We start from the raw sequence: 18,768 nt of genomic DNA, 5'->3' as shown, positions 1-18,768 counted from the left end.
AGAATGGAGTACTACCTGCTGACCAGATACAATGGCGCTTTTTTTTACCTCCGCCAAGGAGGTTATGTTTTCGGTAGCGTTGATTTATTTGTTTGTTGGTTTGTCTGTTAGCAACATTATGGAAAAAGTAATGAACGGATTGCTCTGAAATTTTTCCAGAGGTGTGACTGGGCACAAGTAACAATCCATTAAATTTTGGCAGTGATCCAGATCACCTTCTGGATCCCGGAATTTTTTAAAGGATTCTTGGCGGAGGTCTGTGCTCTCCGAGTGCTTTTCTAGTCTTTCACTTAAGGTTTAGTCTGCACAATTTCCTTTTAAATTTTAGTAGGGGGAAAAAAATCTTAACAAAAAGAGAGTGAATGCTTGCCCCTGTATTTACTTAAAGAACCAAACATCTTCTAATTGAACATGGTGTTATTCTAGACCATTATATAAAAATACATAAATAAATAAATTAATTAATTAATTGAAACCTTCAACCTGGCGACTTGTCCAGGGTGTACCCCGCCTTTCGCCCGTAGTCAGCTGGGATAGGCTCCAGCTTGCCTGCGACCCTGTAGAACAGGATAAAGCGGCGAGAGATGATGAGATGAGATGAGATGAAACCTTCAAAGAACAATACTTGAATAAGTGACAGTAGTGCTCTAACATGACCCATGAATGACCCAAGCATTCAATACACAAATACGCTAAAACACACTGAATATGCTATTTAAAAAAAAAATACATTGATTAGCAATATTTCTGGCTGATTAATCAGTTCCAACTAATAACATTTATCTTGTATATTGTATTTGAAGAAACCTGTATTTAATAAAAAATAGTAGGTCTAGATTTACATGTTTTACTCCATTTTAAAATGTTACGTTACCAATTTGTTACCGACAAATTGCACATGAAAATAAATTGGACAAGATGTAGAAATTTTCTTTAAGACAGAATACTTTTCTGATTTGCCCTCACCTGTCTTTGCTTAAATTTCTTCATTAATGTATCCTTAATTTCTTTTGTCCTAAAGCAGTATATGAATGGATTGATGAGGGCAGGGAAAAGGCTGTACATCATTACCACTGCAATGTGGAGATTTGTTTCAAAATGAAATCCAACAGTAAATGCAATATACACAAAACTTCTTGGGAGATAGTACAGACAGATGATAAACAGCTGTGGAGTACATGTTAAAAAGGTTTTATATCGTCCCTCTTTATCTGAGATTTTCATGACTGAAATAATGATGGCCACATAAGAAAATATGATAAAAAATAAAGGGCCCCACAGTACTGTCATAGCAATGATAGAAGTAGTGGCTTTCAAGGCTGTTGTGTCTGCGCATGCTAGGTTACTTATTGAAATATAGTCACAGTAACAGTGTCGTATCACATTTGGGCCGCAGTAAGTCACACTAAGGGCATGTGCAGTAATTACACCAAGAATGAGGAGGCTTCCTATCCAAAGCACTGAACAAAGAATCACAGTTGTGCAGTGTGTAATCAGAACTGGGTATCTCAGTGGGTTGCATATGGCAATAAATCGATCAAGGGCCATTAATGCCATTAGAAAAGAAGTGCAAGTCCCAAAATAATGGACAAAATACATTTGTGTAAAACAGCCACTGAATGACATGATCTCTGATATCCAGTACTTAGCAATGATTCTGGGCAGAGTTGTAGTTCCAAATCCAAGATCTGATATTGCAAGATTACAGAAGATGATGTACGTTGGCTTCTGAAGATTTTTTTCACATGCCACAAAGACAAGGATGAAAATGTTCCCAGATGCCAGCATCAGATAAATGAAGAAGAAAAAGGTTCCTATGGATCCATAATACTCGGCAGCAATACCTGGGAATCCTTGGAGGACAAATTCAGGAATGTTGGTCGTGCTGTTTTTGTACAATATTTCAGTGTAAATAGTCATCTGATAAAAAAGAGCAAAATTGTTTACAGTACATTTTACAAAGGACACTAAAGTTAAAAAATCTTGTTTTTTTCTGGTCTAAAATGAATATTTCATTGAGTGAAATCATATACGTATTTGTAGAAAATACAAAATTCACTATCACTGTACCCTCAACACATGAATCATACCTTCCATAAATTTTGATCCAGACTCTTACAATGCTGTCCACAGACTAAGGGATGAAGACTTGCCTTTTTGGGATTTTAAACACATGTTGAGGCTTAGAGCACACTCTGACGTAATTTTTTACATTAGCTCAAACCCTTAGAGAGTCAACACTCCTGCTTGATTTATTCAGAGTGCATGATTGCTAGATATTCACTACAGGCCAATGATTTTGAACCAATACTTTTCCCTATATATTCATGGTTCTCCTTATTAATAAAGAACAACTATTTTGATTAAATGTCTGTAGCAGTAGGATACAGCTAAATTTCATTTCAAATGTATATTAAAATATCCTTCTTTACTGTCGCTGTTACAAATGTGCTGGAGTAGGATGCAAGTGCAGTTGAAAATGTATTAAAAAACAAAACAACAACAACAAAAACCCAGGGCAAACGTTTCAGAAATAACAGAATAACAAGCAAAATCACAGAAAAAAAGGCAAAAAAAAATCATCTGTTTAGCAAACACCACTTCAAGGGGCAAAATGAAAAATATTCCAGAAAATGGACAGAGTCAAAAACCAGAATAACGATCACAGAAATTAAGGCTTGGTAATATTAAAGAGCATACTGAGCAATTGCTTCACAATTATTGAATGGCACTTAGAAACCTTAAAATATTGTGTGGTCTGGGAGATCACGTGACGCATACATGGAATCACACGCACATTGACAGAGCTCCTGGCATATGGCCCCTGTTTTGAAATTTATCCTCTTTTTGACAGAATAATTTGATTTATTTTCGTCAGTTTACACTTTTAAATGTCAATGGTGCGTAAACAGCTCACTCTAACTCCCTCTTCGTTACCACACAAGAAGAAGCCGAAGTCGGAGGACAATCGTGCTAATTCTGCTAACATGGTGGACTCTCTTGCGAGGCTTGAGTCCGTTCTGAAGTTGGAGTTAGCTACACTGAGGAATGAGTTCGCCTCACACATGACCACTACATATGTGCTCAAAAATCGACTTGTTAACAGGTGAGCAGAGGGAGCAGAAAAAAACCTTAAATAGTCATGCCCAACGTTTGGAAAGTTTGGAGCAACAAATTGTCGATTTACAGGACCGAAAGAGACGTAACAATCTTCGTCTGCTCGGTCTCCCCGAGGGTACGGAAAAGGACGATCCTGTGGGCTTTCTCAAACGGTCACTACCACTCTGGTTTCCTGCTCTGAATGGAAGAGAAATTGAAATTGAACGAGCTCACCGCATTTATTCCTCTGCTTCTTCTAATACTAGGAAACCTCGAGTGTTCTTTTTTAAACTTCTATGTTATAATGACAGAGACACCATCCTCCATGAAGCCAGGAATCATCGCTCCTTATGCACAGACGATGGAGCGATACTCAGTTTCTTCCCTGACTTCTCACCCATACAGCAAAGAAACGAAGCTCCTTCACTGCAGTGAGGAAAGATCTAAGAGGAAAGGGAATCCCGAATTTCCTGCAGTATCCAGCAACTCTGAAAGTTACTCTGAACGGAGAGACCAAATTTCTACAGACTCCGGATGAGGCTCGCCAATTCTGCGATTCATTACCCCAGGTTCGTTTCATGGGTCTGGACTCATGATAATGCTACCGGCTATCATTGGACAATTTAAAGCTGCCCAAGCTGACTTTTCAGTTTCCTTATCTACACGATGGACAGATCTCGGCGGCCTTTTTTTTTAGTTTCCTTATCTACACAATGGGCAGATCTCTGCGACTGTCTTTTTTGTTTTTTTTAATTACACAATGGCCAGATCTCTGCAACCGCCTTTTTAGTTTTCTTAACTACACAATGGACAGATTTCTGCGACTGTCTGGTGGGCCCTGGCTACTATGACTATCTGCATTTGATATAGGATCTTGCAATGCGGAGTTTGCTATATGTTATTTGTTAATTACCATTCCGTAGCCTATAGAATATACCACCTTATGTTACTGTTAAGTGTTTTTTTCTGAACATCGGGGAATAATTTTTGTCAAAAGTTGAGTTTTGGGGGTGTGCTGTTTCTATTTTTTTAATTTCCTTGTTGTATTTCTTTTTACTCACCACTGTCATTGTACATGTTTATAGAGGCGATGCTTTATTTTTTATATCAGATAACTGGGCTAATGCCAGTGCCCTGACTGTGTGTGAACCATTGCTGATGTCACGGATTGTCAAGAGGGAATATGGCAGACATAGGCTTGTTCTATGCCCTGTCTGCAGTGGGTTTTGGGAACTTGTTTCACATGGATCTTTGTTTCTCAATCCTGGGGAGGGTGGGATGTTGGTAAACATTTGGAGGTACAGTATGTCACTTTATTTTTTTATTATTTCATCTATTAACCCAAATACCTGATAGTTATGACTGACTTAAATATTTTGAGATGGAATGTCAACGGCTTAAATGGTCCTCATAAACGTACATGTTTTAGAACTGTTGAGGAGAAGAAAAATTTATCTAGCTTTGGTTCAGGAAACTCATCTAAGGAAGGATGATGTCCACAGATGCAACAACAAATTTTACAAAATTGTTTCATATTCAGCCGCTGTCAACCAAACTAAAGGTGCTATGATATTAACACGGAGAAACCTGAGTATTAATATACTGGAACATGGCAGTGATGCAGATGGTAGAATAACTCATTGTGGTAGCGGGGGCGTGGTCAAGCGTTGGTCTGTGACCGGAGGGCAGAGTCACGGAAGGTAAGTGGCAGAATCACTGCACCTGAGGTCTATTAACGTGTGTTTGTGTGTCTTCCCCAGTGACTGCGCCCTACTTAAAGAGAGAGCGAGAGCAGAGGGAGAGCTCTCTCCCCAACCAGATGACTTGTGTGTGTGTGGCTGGGAGAATTAGAGTGCGACTGAAAAGTGCACAATAAAAGAGTTTTTTTTTTTACTTAATTCTGGCCTGCCGTCCTTCTGTGCTCCACCCACTCATACGAACTGCTACAGTGGTGCTGAAACCCAGGATCAGAGCACAGGAAAAGAACAGCCCCATGGAGTCCTCCCCCTTCACAGACCTGGTCCACGCCCTCGCCACGGCCCAGCAGAGCCAGCACCAGGTGCTAGTCACCCTCCGGAAGGAGCAAGAGCACCGGTTCGAGGCCCTGGTGTTGGTGCAGCAGGAAGATCGACAGACATTCCGGCACCTCCTCGTGTCGGTGGGGTCCACCACCTCCACCGCCGCGGGCCCTTCTCCCCTCACCCTAACTAAGATGGGACCGCATGACAACCCCAAGGCCTTCCTCACGCTCTTCGAGCAGGCAGCAGAGGCCTTGGGCTGGCCGGTGGAACAGTGCGCGGCGCGCCTCCTCCCCCTGCTAATGGGCGAGGTGCAGCTGGCCGCACTACAGCTCCCCACCGACCGCCTGCTGGTCGACGTGAACCTTCGCTGGGCTGTCCTCCAGCGGGTGGGGCACACCCCCGAACAACAGCGACAGCGCTTCCGCGCTCTGCGCCTGGAGGAAGTCAGCCGGCCGTTCGCGTTTGGCCAGCAGCTCCGGGATGCCTACTGGCAGTGGTTGAGGGCTGACAACCGCAACACCGAGGGAATCATCAATCAGGTGGTACTGGAGCAGTTCATCACCTGCCTACCAGAGGGGACCGTGGAGTGGGTCCAGTGCCACCGCCCGGCGTCGCTGGATCAGGCCATTGAGCTGGCAGAGGACCATTTGGCGGCTGTTCTGACGGCAGGACAGCGGACATCCTCTTCTTCCCTCTCCTCTCTCTATCTCTCTCTCTCCCCCTCTCCTCCTGTGTCACGTCCTCGCCCCGTTCCCCCACCGCAGAGACGGGGGCCGGCCCCACTCCAGCCGGCCCGTCGCACCCACGGTGCTCTCCCGTTTTTCCCTTCTGTGTCTGTCTCTTCCCCCCCTCAGGTGAGTGAGCCCCAGAGGGCCGGTGCAGAGAGGAAGCCCGGGCCAGTTTGCTGGTGCTGCGGGGAGCCGGGCCACCTCCAACAGCAGTGCTCAGCAATGGAAGTGGGCGCGGTGGTTCGGATCCCCAACGTGCCAGGAGCCGCCCTTGATCGGGCCGGAGCGTATCGCATACCGGTGAGTATCCAAGGGGATACATATCAGGCGTTGGTGGACTCTGGCTGTAATCAGACCTCAATGCACCAAAGCCTGGTGCAAGACGAGGCATTGGGGGGAGCACAGGGGGTGAAGGTGTTGTGTGTGCACGGGGATGTTCACAGCTACCCTTTAGTGTATGTCCACATTCTTTTCCGAGGGGAAAAAATTAGAGTAAAGGTGGCAGTTAATCCTCGCCTCACCCACTCGATAATTTTGGGGACTGATTGGCTGGGATTTGGGGAGGTAATGAGCCATTTAGTGAAGAGTGGGTCCTGCCATAGTTCAGCAGGGGGAGGTCCCGGTGTCGCATTGGCGGGAGCAGCTGTCACAGAGCCGTCTACGTCATCTCCGCATCAGAGTGAGGAGCAGCAGGCTCCTCCTCCCTCTCTCGGGGAATTTCTTGCAGATTTCCCGTTAGAGCAGTCGCGAGACGAGACTCTGCGGCATGTGTTTGACCAAGTGAGAGTAATCGATGGTCAAACTCTCCAGCCAAACGCCACCCCATCCTTCCCCTATTTTTCTATTATGAAGGATAGATTATATTGAATGATGCAGGACACTCAGATTAAAGAGCAAGTCACGCAGCTTTTGATTCCAAAGAGCCGCCGGGAATTGGTATTCCAGGAGGCTCACTTTAATCCCATGGCTGGACACTTAGGGCAGGATAAGACACTAGCCTGAATAATGGCCCGGTTCTATTGGCCAGGGATTCGCAGCGATGTCCATAGGTGGTGTACGGCGTGCCGCGAATGCCAGTTAGTAAATCCAGCGGCCATTCCAAAAGTGCCTTTGCGCCCTCTCCCATTAATCGAGACCCCATTCGAAAGAATTGGGATGGATCTCGTCAGGCCATTAGATCGGTCAACACGAGGGTACCGCTTTATTTTAGTTCTGGTGGACTATGCAATGCGATACCCGGAAGCAGTGCCTCTTCACAATATCTCAGCACGCAGTATTGCGGAAGCGATCTTCCGCGCCATCTCCCGAGTTGGAATCCCCAAAGAGATTCTGACTGACCAAGACACCTCATTTATGTCACGTACACTGAACAAACTGTATGGGTTATTAGGAATTAAGCCGATCCGCACCAGCGTTTATCACCCACAAATGGACGGTTTAGTTGAACGGTTCAATCACATCATCAAAAATATAATTAAAAAATTCGTAAGCGAGGACGCATGTAATTGGGATAAATGGCTTGAACCCTTGTTATTTGCAGTGCGAGAGGTCCCACAAGCCTCCACGGGGTTCTCCCCATTCGAATTGTTATATGGGCGTAAGCCACGCAGCATTCTAGATGTGCTGCGAGAAAATTGGGAGGAGCGACCTTCACCAAGTAAAAATGAAATTCAATACGTTATTGACCTGCGCGCAAAACTCCACACACACACCTAACCCAGGAGAATTTGCGGCAGGCCCAAGAACGGCAAACCCGCCTGTACGACAGGGGTATGTGCCTTAGGGAGTTCGCACTGGGAGATAAAGTACTCGTACTGTTGCCCACATTGAGCTCCAAATTGATCGCCAAGTGGCAAGGACCCTTTGAGGTCACACGGCGAGTCGGGGACATTGACTACGAGGTGAGGCAAATGGACAGGGGTGGGGCGCTACAGATTTACCACCTCAATCTGCTCAAACTCTGGAACGAGGAGGTCCCTGTGGCATTGGTGTCAGTAGTTCCGGAGAAGGCGGAGCTGGGGCCAGAGGTTCAAAAGGGAGCATTGGCATCGCGTACCTCTCCGGTCCCCTGTGGAGACCACCTCTCCCCGAACCAACTCGCGGAGATCGCCCAGTTGCAAACTGAGTTTTCGGACATGTTCTCACCCCTGCCCGGCCACACTGACCTCAAAGAGCACCACATTGAGATGCCCCCGGGGGTGGTAGTGTGCAGCCGCCCTTACAAGCTACCTGAACACAAGAAAAAAGTGGTTCGGGAAGAACTCGAGGCCATGCTCGAAATGGGCATCGTCGAGGAGTCCCACAGTGACTGGAGCAGCCCAGTGGTCTTGGTACCCAAGGCCGACGGGTTGGTCCGCTTCTGTGTAGACTATAGAAAAGTCAACGCGGTGTCTAAATTCGATGTGTACCCAATGCCTCGTATTGATGAGTTGCTCGATCGACTAGGCACGGCTCACTTTTACTCGACACTGGATTTGAGAAAGGGTTATTGGCAGATCCCCTTGACTCCATTATCCCAAGAAAAAAACAGCCTTTTCCACACCGTTTGGCTTACACCAGTTTGTCACACTTCCTTTTGGGCTGTTTGGGGCGCCCGCTACGTTCCAGTGGATGATGGATAGGGTCCTCCGCCCCCACGCCACCTATGCAGCCACATACCTCGATGATATCATTATCTATAGTCAGGACTGGCTGCGGCACCTGCAACACCTGAGGGCCGTCCTTAGGTCGCTGAGGGTCTCACAGCCAGCCCAAAGAAGTGTGCAATTGGGCGGGTGGAAGTACGGTATCTGGGCTTCCACTTGGGCAACGGGCAGGTGCGTCCTCAAATTAACAAGACAGCAGCAATTGCGGCCTGCCCGAGGCCCAAGACCAAAAAGGGGGTGAGACAGTTCCTGGGGCTGGCTACTATTGTAGGTTTATACCTAATTATTCGGACGTCACCAGCCCACTGACTGATCTCACTAAAAAGGAGGCACCAGATCCGGTCCAGTGGACGGAGCAATGCCAGCGGGCTTTCTCTGAGGTGAAGGCTGCACTGTGTGGGGGGCCACTGTTACACTCCCCTGACTTTTCTCTCCCCTTTATGTTACAGACAGATGTGTCGGACAGGGGGCTGGGGGCTGTTTTTTCCCCAGGAGGTGGAGGGGGAGGACCGTCCAGTGCTGTACATCAGCCGCAAGCTGTCAGTGTGTGAGGGCAGGTACAGCACCATCGAAAAAGAGTGCCTCGCGATCAAGTGGGTGGTCCTTGCCCTCCGCTACTACCTGCTGGGATGCCCTTTAACCCTTTGTTCGGACCACGCACCCCTCCAGTGGCTCCACCGCATGAAGGATGCCAACGCATGGATCACCCGCTTCATTTAATGAGAGACCATTGTGTGTGATTTTAAAGTTTGGCGAATTTGTGTGCATGTGCTTTCAGTATTTTTAGTCTGTGGTGGTCATGTTTGTAGACTGTGGTAGATTCTGGGAAACAGAGTCCAGAGCAGGCTTCAGTGCTGATGTGACAGAGTTTGTCCCACCCTCCCTGGGGCGCTAACTCTGGAAGTGGAATTCTTTCTGGGATGGGGACCTGGTTTCTCTGGGTGTCTTGTGTGAAAGACTTGAATAAGCAACAGTCAAAGATCCAGCACTGCTCTTCCGGGATGTATCCCTCCCTGTCAGTTAGGTACTCCAGCCCACCTTCTCTCCTGTGGGTGTTTAAGATGGCTCTAACCATGAAGGCCAGCTGGCCATCAGTCTTCAAGGGTTCAGGAGTTGTGTTTGGAGGGGTGTCTGATACCAGGGGTCCTGAAATGGTGGGACACATAGAAGGAGGGTGCAACTTGGCAGTGTTTGGGTAAATCGAGGTAGGTGACCTCATTTATTTAGTGCAGAATTTTATACAGGCAGATATACTGGGTGTTGGACTTCTTGAAGCCAAGTAGGTCCCTGATGTCCCTGGTGGCTAGTAACACTCAGTTCCTTGTTTGGTAACTAGGGGTCTCACATCTTTGCCTGTCAGTGAGCCATTTGTTTTGGGTGACTGCTTGTTCCAAGCACTGGTGCATGCTATGCCATACTTCCTGAACCAGTCATCCACTGTGGGGGAGCCAGTGGGACTGATGTTCCATGGGAATGGGGGGCTGGAACCTGCATATGCACTGGAAGAGAGAGAGGTGGGTGGTAAAGTTGCAGAGAAAGTTCTGAGCATACTCTGCCCATGGGAGAAAATGAGCCCAGTCACTTTGGTTGTCAGCACAGACTGTCTTCAGGAAGCAGCCGATCTCCTGATTTGCATGCTCCATCTGCCCATTAGCCTGGGGATGACAGCTCGATGTGAGGCTTACAAAAACTCTTGGCTTCTCATTGAACTTCTTCCACACCCTAGATGTAAACTGCACTCCCCTGTTACTCACTATACCTTTGGGGATGCTGAAACATCTAAACACATTGTCAAAAAGGAGTTTGGCTGTTTCAAAGGTGGTGGGTAAACCAGGCAGAGGAATCAGGTGCAAGTAATATGAGAAATGATCAATGATGCCAAGGATGGTGGTGTTACCCTGGGATTCTGGGAGGTCTGTGATGACGTCTAATGCTATGTGTGATAAGGGGTGCTGGGGCATGGGTAGAGGGATAAACTTTTCAATGGACAGAGTACATTGTACTTTTGCTTGAGCGCATGCCATGCAGGTTGATATGTAATGCTTAATGTCTCTCAGCATGCCCTGAGTAGATGGTAAGTTCTCTGGGTGCCTGGATGACCAGTTGCTGGCATTGTATGTGCCCAGGTTTTCAATTAACCCCGAGACAAGACAGCACAAAGGTGAGGTTAGAGGGGCATGTTGCATACTGGTGTGATGGCAATTTTTTGGTCAATCTCTCAGGTCATAGCTCTGATAAAACATGATGGAATCAGAATGGGTTCAGGACCAGACTGAATTCTGCATCATGTGGCTGCAGGACAGGGAGTCAGGTTTAGTGCTTTTGGAACTAGGGCAGTAATACAGTATGAAATAGAAGCAAGGAAAGGACAAGGACCAGCAGGCTTGGTGGGGTTCAGGTACTTAGCGATTCTGAGATGTTCTACCACACCAAATTAGAAAAAGTTGAGTTGATGTGTTCAAATTGAAATTAAAATTGAAAACAATGATTCATAAATAATATTTGACTTGTGTTGCACTCAAAACAATACAACAGCACATAATTTGATATTTTACCTCATGAATTTGATTTTTTTTTTTCAAAATAAGCACCTTTCAATTTTGACACATTAAAAAAAAAGTTGGGATGGTAAAGCATTTACCACTTTGTAATGTTGCCATTCCTTCTCACAACACTTAAAGGATGTTTAGGGACTGAAGACACCATATGATAAAGTGTTTCAGGTGTTATTTTGTCCCGTTCTTCCTGCAAACAGATGCGCAACAGTATGGGGTTGACTTTGTCATATTTATTGTTTTAAAATTCACCACACATTCTCTGTTGGGGACAGAGGGGACAGATACCCTCTTCTTCTGCAGCCATGCCTTTGTAATGTGTGCAGAATGTGGTTTTACATTGTCTTGTGGAAACATCCTTGAAAAAGATGTCATCTTGAAGGCAGCATATGTTGCTCCAAATTCTCAATGTACTTTTCTGCATTAATGCTCCATCACAGAAGTTTGCTAAGGGCACAAATACAACCTCATACTATGACAGACCCTGACTTTTGGACTTGTTGCTGGGAACAGTCTGGATGGTTGTTTGAATGACAATTCTTGATACAGTGCCATCTGAGGGATTGGGGATCATGGGTGTTCAGTTTAGGCTTGCACCCTTGCCCTTTATGTATCAAAATTCCTCCATATTCCTTGAATTATGTAATGATATTATGCACCATGGATTGTGAAATATCCAAATCCCTCTGTAGCTTTCTTTGAGGAACATTGTTTTCAAACATTTCAATAATTTTCACACACAGTTGTTGACAAACTGGAGACCCTTGTCCCATCTTTGCTCCTCAAAGACTAGGGATTTCCTGGATACTGTTTTTGTATGAAATGATGATTGCAGTAACCTGTTGACATCATCTGTTACAAATCACATCATTAATTAATTGTTTTACCTCATTTCTAGCCCCAAACTGGCCCCATCCCAACTTTTTTTGGAATGTGTCGCAGGCATGCAGGAATGGATGTATATTAATAAATGAAATGAAGTTGAACAGCCAAAACATGGCAAAACTTGGGTTCATACTGTGTGCAATGAAATACAAGTAGAAGTGAATTTAGAAATCACTACTTTCTTTTTTTAATTTGCATTTTACATACCATCCCAACCTTTTCTGATATGGGGTTGTAGGTTCTTTTGGTCCGTGAATACAACAAATGGGTATGCACCACCCTCTAGCAAGTGTCCCCACTCCTCAAATGCCAATTTAACTGCCAGAAGCTTACTGATAGCATAATTTTGTTCTGCAGGGGAAAGCTTTCAGGAGAACTGTGGTGTGAAGATATGAAGTTTATCTTCTCGTGTTGAAAAATATATCACTCGTTCACTACACTCACTCATGAAATACGTTCATCACTCAAAGAACTTCATACTGTATCTTCACATATTTTGTATATCTCATCTCATTATCTGTAGCCACTTTATCCTGTTCTACAGGGTCACAGGCAAGCTGGAGCCTATCCCAGCTGACTACGGGCGAGAGGCGGGGTACACCCTGGACAAGTCGCCAGGTCATCGCAGGGCTGACACACAGACACAGACAACCATTCACACTCACGTTCACACCTACAGTCAATTTAGAGTCACCAGTTAACCTAACCTGCATGTCTTTGGACTGTGGGGGAAACCGGAGCATCTGGAGGAAACCCACACGGACACGGGGAGAACATGCAAACTCCACACAGAAAGGCCCTCGCTGGCCACGGGGCTCGAACCCGGACCTTCTTGCTGTGAGGCGACAGCGCTAACCACTACACCACCGTGCTGCCCTATTTTGTATATATACAAGTAAAATTTATGAACAAGATTTATAATTAATGTTAAGTTTGTTTTTGGCAGGAAATGAGAGCTTATCTGAAAATTGCATTTTTAAAAAATCTGATTTGTATTCTTTTTAGTTTTGCTTAACAGCACAGTCCTGAGTCAGCAGGTTAAACAGCAGTGAACCAAACGCACAGCTCTGAGGGTTGCCTGCATTCGATATGTTGGTTCTGATGATGAAATACTGGTCCTATCTTCACAAGGTCTCAATGTTGGGGTGCATATCGGTGATTTCTTACCTAATTGACTAATGATCATAGACATGCAATATGTACTGAAGACTATTTTATTAAAACTAATCTTTGACAGATTAGAAATTTACTGGCCATGAGCATGCACAGTTCTAACATCAAATGGGGTTAGAGTACCCCTTCATTCAAAGAATGGGTTGACTTCTTTGTACGATCATCATTATTATTATTATTATTATTATTATTATTATTATTATTATTATTTTGGGCTGTTTTGTAATTGATAATGACCTGAATGTCCATAATGAAAATGCTTAATCAATTCCAGACATGGATTTTTATTTCTTCACAAAAAGACAATCTTGGAAAGTAGTAGTTTAGTTTTAACCGTTAGGATTAGAATAATTAAAAAGGAACGTTTAAAGTATTACACAACAGAGCTACTCATAAAGATATGTGTTTTAAATGCTCTTAAACAGATGCATGGTGCAAAAAAATTACACATGATGTCATGATGTAAAAGTAACTATACATTTGAGTAATATCTCATTAAATCAGAATTAAATGATAAAAATTAGTGTAATAACAAAAGTAATATAATACTAAAAGATAAATGTAATAAAAGTGTATAAATTCAACCAAATGTACCATTCTACTCAAATATGGTTGTAGCCAACAAACAAACAAACAAACAAACAAACAAACAAACAAACAAACAAACAAACAAACAAATACTATTTAAAATACTTAAAACATTAAAAAAATTCTTGAAAAAAATCACTTAAATACTGAATAAGTTACAGCAATGCTCTAACATAACCCATGTACAAACTGATGCATTTTGTGTAATTTGTTTATCTTGCATACATAAATAAAATATTTTGCAATAGGCTTGCTTAATTTCCATTTTAAACAGGATGTTTTAATGGATTAACAACTGTTCTGTCTGATCAATAAATTTCAACTAATGACATCTATCTTGTATATTGCATGTCATAAATCTAAAATTAATAAGAAATAGTAGGTATGGGTTTAGGTTACATGGTATTGATCAATTATGCATGAAAAATATTTGAACAAGATATAATGTTCTTTAAATGAAAATAGTTTTTCCATTGATCCTCACCTGTCTTCGCTTAAATTTCTTCATTAATGTATCCTTAATTTCTTTTGTCCTAAAGCAGTATATGAATGGATTGATGAGGGCAGGGAAAAGGCTGTACATCATTACCACTGCAATGTGGAGATTTGTTTCAAAATGAAATCCAACAGTAAATGCAATATACACAAAACTTCTTGGGAGATAGTACAGACAGATGATAAACAGCTGTGGAGTACATGTTAAAAACATTTTATATCGTCCCTCTTTATTTGAGATCTTCATGACTGAAATAATGATGGCCACATAAGAAAATATAATAAAAAATAAAGGGCCCCACAGTACTGTCATAGCAATGGGAGTACTAGTCTCTTTTATTTCTGTTATGTCTGCACATGCTAGTTTAGTTATTGAAAGATAATCACAGTAGCAGTGTTGTATAATATTTGGGCCACAGTAAGGTACAGTAAGGACATGTGCAGTAATTACACCAAGCTGGAGGAGGTTTCCTGTCCAAAACATTGAACAAAGAATTGCAATCGTGGAGTTCTTAATCAGCACTGGATATCTCAATGGGTTACATATGGCAATAAATCGATCAAGGGCCATTAATGCCATAAGAAATGAGCTGCAAGCCCCAAAATAATGGACAAAATACATTTGTATGAAACAACCACTGAATGCTACAATATTTTCAGATAACCAGTACTTAGCAATTATTCTGGGCAGAGTTGTAGTTCCAAATCCAAGATCTGATATTGCAAGATTACAGAAGATGATGTACGTTGGCTTCTGAAGACTTTTTTCACATGCCACAAAGACAAGGATGAAAATGTTCCCAGATGCCAGCATCAGATAAAAAAAGAAGAAAAGGGTTCCTAACAATCCATGATACTCAGCAGGAATATCTTGGAATCCTTGGAGGACAAATTCAGGAATGTTGGTTGTGCTGTTTTTGTACAATATTTCAGTATAGATAGTCATCTGACAAAAAAAAAGCATAAATGTTTACAGTATATTTTACATGGGACTTTCTTGGTGATTTTCATGAAATCAATGATATCAACTAGACTTGGAACTATATACATATAAAAAATGCAGTATCCCTAAATCCACAACACTTGAAATATACCTTGCCTAAATTTTGATCCAGGCTCTTCAAATGGTGTCCACAAACTAAATAATGAAGACTTGTCAGGGCTGGGTTTTTTAACTGTTGAGGTTTTGAGCACTGCTTGACGTAATGAATATAATTTACATCTGATCACACCTTTAGGGAGTTTAGATGAGCACTCCTGTTTTGATTATTTAAACTGCATGATTGCTTGATATTTATCTTTGCATAAATATACAGTGTTTTTAATAATATATTATATTTTTATATTATAACACAGAACAAATGTTTTAATTTGATTACATTTCTGTAGCAATAGGGTATAGCTACTGTAATTTGCTTTAGATTGTACATTTAGTAAAATATCCTTCTTTACAAGAGCTTTGTGATATCTTTATGCTTTAAGTTAATTATTTTAAGTAATTCTTTCATGATGCTTTATCACATATGCTGCTTATATGATGTTCCAGGCCTTCTTTAATTATAAGGTTGTGTCCAGATAAGTATTTTGCTCTTGCTCTTTGCTTGCCCATTCCATATGTTTCTAAAGTCAGTGTGTTCCTATATTTCAAATCAAAAAAGTCCTGGATCTGATATTGCAAGATTACAGAAGATAATGTACATTGGCTTCTGAAGACTTTTTTCACATGCCACAAAGACAAGCCCATTCTGCATGTTTCTGAATCGAGTGTGTCCCTATATTTCAAGGCAGTGTTGTAGTCGAGTCACTAAACCTCGAGTCAGAGTCCAGTCTCGAGTCCCCAGTGTTCAAGTCAGCGTCAAGTCCAAGTCTCATCTCATCTCATCTCATCTCATCTCATCTCATCTCATCTCATCTCATCTCATCTCATCTCATCTCATCTCATCTCATTATCTCTAGCCGCTTTATCCTTCTACAGGGTTGCAGGCAAGCTGGAGCCTATCCCAGCTGACTACGGGCGAAAGGCGGGGTACACCCTGGACAAGTCGCCAGGTCATCACAGGGCCAAGTCCAAGTCATTAAAGAAAATTTTGAGTTGAGTCCGAATCCACGATTGCTCTGAGTCGAGTCCACTATTGATCCGAGTTGAGTCCACTATTGATCCGAGCTGAGAGTCTCTGATGCACGCGCCAGGGCTTGGAAGTGTGACACTCTTGCATGAAATTAGTACAAAATTAATGTAGATATAAATATCCTATGCCAAATTATTATGGCATGTTCCAAAAAATCAAGAAAAAATCCAAGTCCTCATCTCCAATTTACAAGTCCGAATACAGTTAATGCACGAGTCTGAGTCCGAGTCCAAGTCCGAGTCATCAGTGCCCAAGTCCAAGGGCACGAGTTGGACTTGAGTCTGAGTCCTGGACTCGAGTGCTATCAGCCTGTTTCAAGGTATCAAATCTAAACCCAGGGTGCTATTGCATGTAGTCAAAGAGGACTGCTCTTTCTATATGGAAACGTCAGCTTTGCCAGAACAAAGCAGTTTTTCAGCTGTGGGCATCTTAAGTCATTTACTTCCTGAGTGATAAATCTCATAAGGATCTGATCTGGTAACAGACCGAATGGCCAGTTTTCTGTAATACATTTTGAATACAAGTCAATAATTACATTGTCTTGTAATGGACAGAGAGATGTCTTTAAATAAATCCAGTGATACAGGGTTGTTAGTTTGATTCTGAGCTCAGGTCACAACCTGTGCTGAGTTTCATGTCTGTAATTGTTTTGGTTATGTTGAACTGAGGGCGGCACGGTGGTGTAGTGGTTAGCACTGTCACCTCACAGCAAAAAGGTCCTGGGTTTGTGCCCAGCCCAGTGGCCGACGGTGGCCTTTCTGTGTGGAGTTTGCATGTTCTCCCCCCCATGTCTGCGTGGGTTTCCTCCGGGTGCTCTGGTTTCCCCCACAGTCCAGACATGCAGGTTAGGCTAACTGGTGACTCTAAATTGACCGTAGGTGTGAATGTGAGTGTGAATGGTTATTTGTCTCTATGTGTCAGCCCTGCGATGACCTGGCGACTTGTCCAGGGTGTACCCCGCCTCTCGCCCATAGTCAGCTGGGATAGGCTCCAGCTTGCCTGTGACCCTGTAGAACAGGATAAGCAGCTACAGATAATGGATGGATGGATGGATGTTGAACTGAATGATGTGATGTGGTGGACCGGTGACCCATTCTGGGTGTCCAGCTTCACATGCAGTGTTCATGTGGTTAGACTTATGCAATCTAATGATTTAATCATCTCTACATGATTTTACACTGCCACAATAACCAGTGATGTTTAGTATATTACCAGACCTACCAAACTTGATGCATTTTCTATAGGAGCACTGCAATTTAAAACTCAAAATTCTTCTCTTCTCTTCTCTTCTCTTCTCTTCTCTTCTCTTCTCTTCTCCTTCTTATACTATAATATTATTACTATAATATTGTTATGCCCTCCTATACTCTCATTAAACCTGGAATGGTGGAAATGCTCCATTTACTGTCTTTTTTTAATAATCACTGGATAATTAAATCATTTATTATGTTTCTTTAAATGGCAAATTATGAGCGTTTGCTCCACCTCCCATTATACAGTGTGTGTATATACACTGTACATCTCCATCTAAATATGGTTCTGAATACTCTGGGTATTTGTAGCCAGTTAAACCATTAAACCATGTGAGCCATTTTCATGACTTATGGTGTGTGGGGAAGAAAAAAAAAAGCAAATATGAAACTGCAGTGGGGGCAGGAAAAAGCTAATCTATGACAGTAAAAATTGACAATTAATGTAAAGCTTGTCATGAAGTGAGAGATTATTGAATTATCTTAAGGTGAAAAGAAAACAATCTGATAAATACAATATGTGAATGAACATTAAAAGGCAAACCACTGGGGAAGTGTTAGCCTAATGGTTAAAGAAGTTGCTTTGGGACCAAAAGGTTGCTGGTTTTATTCCCTGGACTTGAAGGAATGGCTGAAGTACCCTTGAGCAAGACACCCAATCCCCAACTCCTCCCCAGACTGCTCTGGATAACAGCATCTGCTAAATGTCATAAATGTAATGGTTACAATTCACCTTTACTTTTTCACAGTTAAACATACAGTGGGGCAAAAAAGTATTTAGTCAGTCACCAATTGTGCAAGTTCTCCCACTTAAAAAGATGAGAGAGGCCTGTAATTTTCATCATAGGTATACCTCAACTATGAGAGACAAAATGAGAAAAAAAAATCCAGAAAATCACATTGTCTGATTTTTAAATAATTTATTTGCAAATTATGGTGGAAAATAAGTATTTGGTCAATAACAAAAGTTCATCTCAATACTTTGTTATATACCCTTTGTTGACAATGATAGAGGTCAAGCGTTTTCTGTAAGTCTTCACAAGGTTTTCACACACTGTTGCTGGGATTTTGGCCCATTCCTCCATGCAGATCTCCTCTAGAGCAGTGATGTTTTGGGGCTGTTGCTGGGCAACACGGACTTTCAACTCCCTCCAAAGATTTTCTATGGGGTTGAGATCTGGAGACTGGCTAGGCCACTCC

The 18,768-nt window shown here is 42.8% G+C and overlaps 2 protein-coding genes across 2 annotated transcripts; both read right to left on the bottom strand.

Annotated features, from left to right (window-relative positions):
• Positions 1-933: 933 nt before the first annotated feature.
• LOC132901224 (olfactory receptor 2AT4-like) lies at positions 934-10,454 on the bottom strand. Its single transcript, XM_060943555.1, has 3 exons — positions 10,076-10,454; positions 9,839-9,981; positions 934-1,920 (listed from the first exon to the last, which is right to left on the bottom strand). Exons 1-3 carry the CDS (start codon positions 10,452-10,454, stop codon positions 934-936), a joined length of 1,509 nt encoding a protein of 502 aa, XP_060799538.1.
• A 206-nt stretch (positions 10,455-10,660) lies between these two features.
• Positions 10,661-15,135, bottom strand: LOC132901223 (olfactory receptor 2AT4-like). Its single transcript, XM_060943554.1, has 2 exons — positions 14,179-15,135; positions 10,661-10,708 (listed from the first exon to the last, which is right to left on the bottom strand). Exons 1-2 carry the CDS (start codon positions 15,133-15,135, stop codon positions 10,661-10,663), a joined length of 1,005 nt encoding a protein of 334 aa, XP_060799537.1.
• Between the last annotated feature and the right edge of the window lie 3,633 nt (positions 15,136-18,768).

The sequence above is a fragment of the Neoarius graeffei genome, chromosome 17, assembly GCF_027579695.1.
Source record: "Neoarius graeffei isolate fNeoGra1 chromosome 17, fNeoGra1.pri, whole genome shotgun sequence".
NCBI lineage: Eukaryota > Metazoa > Chordata > Actinopteri > Siluriformes > Ariidae > Neoarius > Neoarius graeffei.
This window is presented reverse-complemented; position numbering and strand designations above follow the sequence as displayed.

Bases quoted from the DNA above. Each gene is read 5' to 3' on its own strand.
- LOC132901224 (XM_060943555.1), bottom strand. From the start codon at position 10,454: ATGCCCCAGCACCCCTTATCACACATAGCATTAGACGTCATCACAGAC. The intron at 9,982-10,075 runs GTGACTGGGCTC...GTGCATATGCAG, and splicing joins AGTCTGTGCTGACAACCAAA to GTTCCAGCCCCCCATTCCCA. The intron at 1,921-9,838 runs GTGAGACCCCTA...CTTTTTTATCAG, and splicing joins GCTCACTGACAGGCAAAGAT to ATGACTATTTACACTGAAAT.
- LOC132901223 (XM_060943554.1), bottom strand. From the start codon at position 15,135: ATGACTATCTATACTGAAATATTGTACAAAAACAGCACAACCAACATT. The intron at 10,709-14,178 runs GTGAGGATCAAT...ATGACCTGAGAG, and splicing joins AGAAATTTAAGCGAAGACAG to ATTGACCAAAAAATTGCCAT.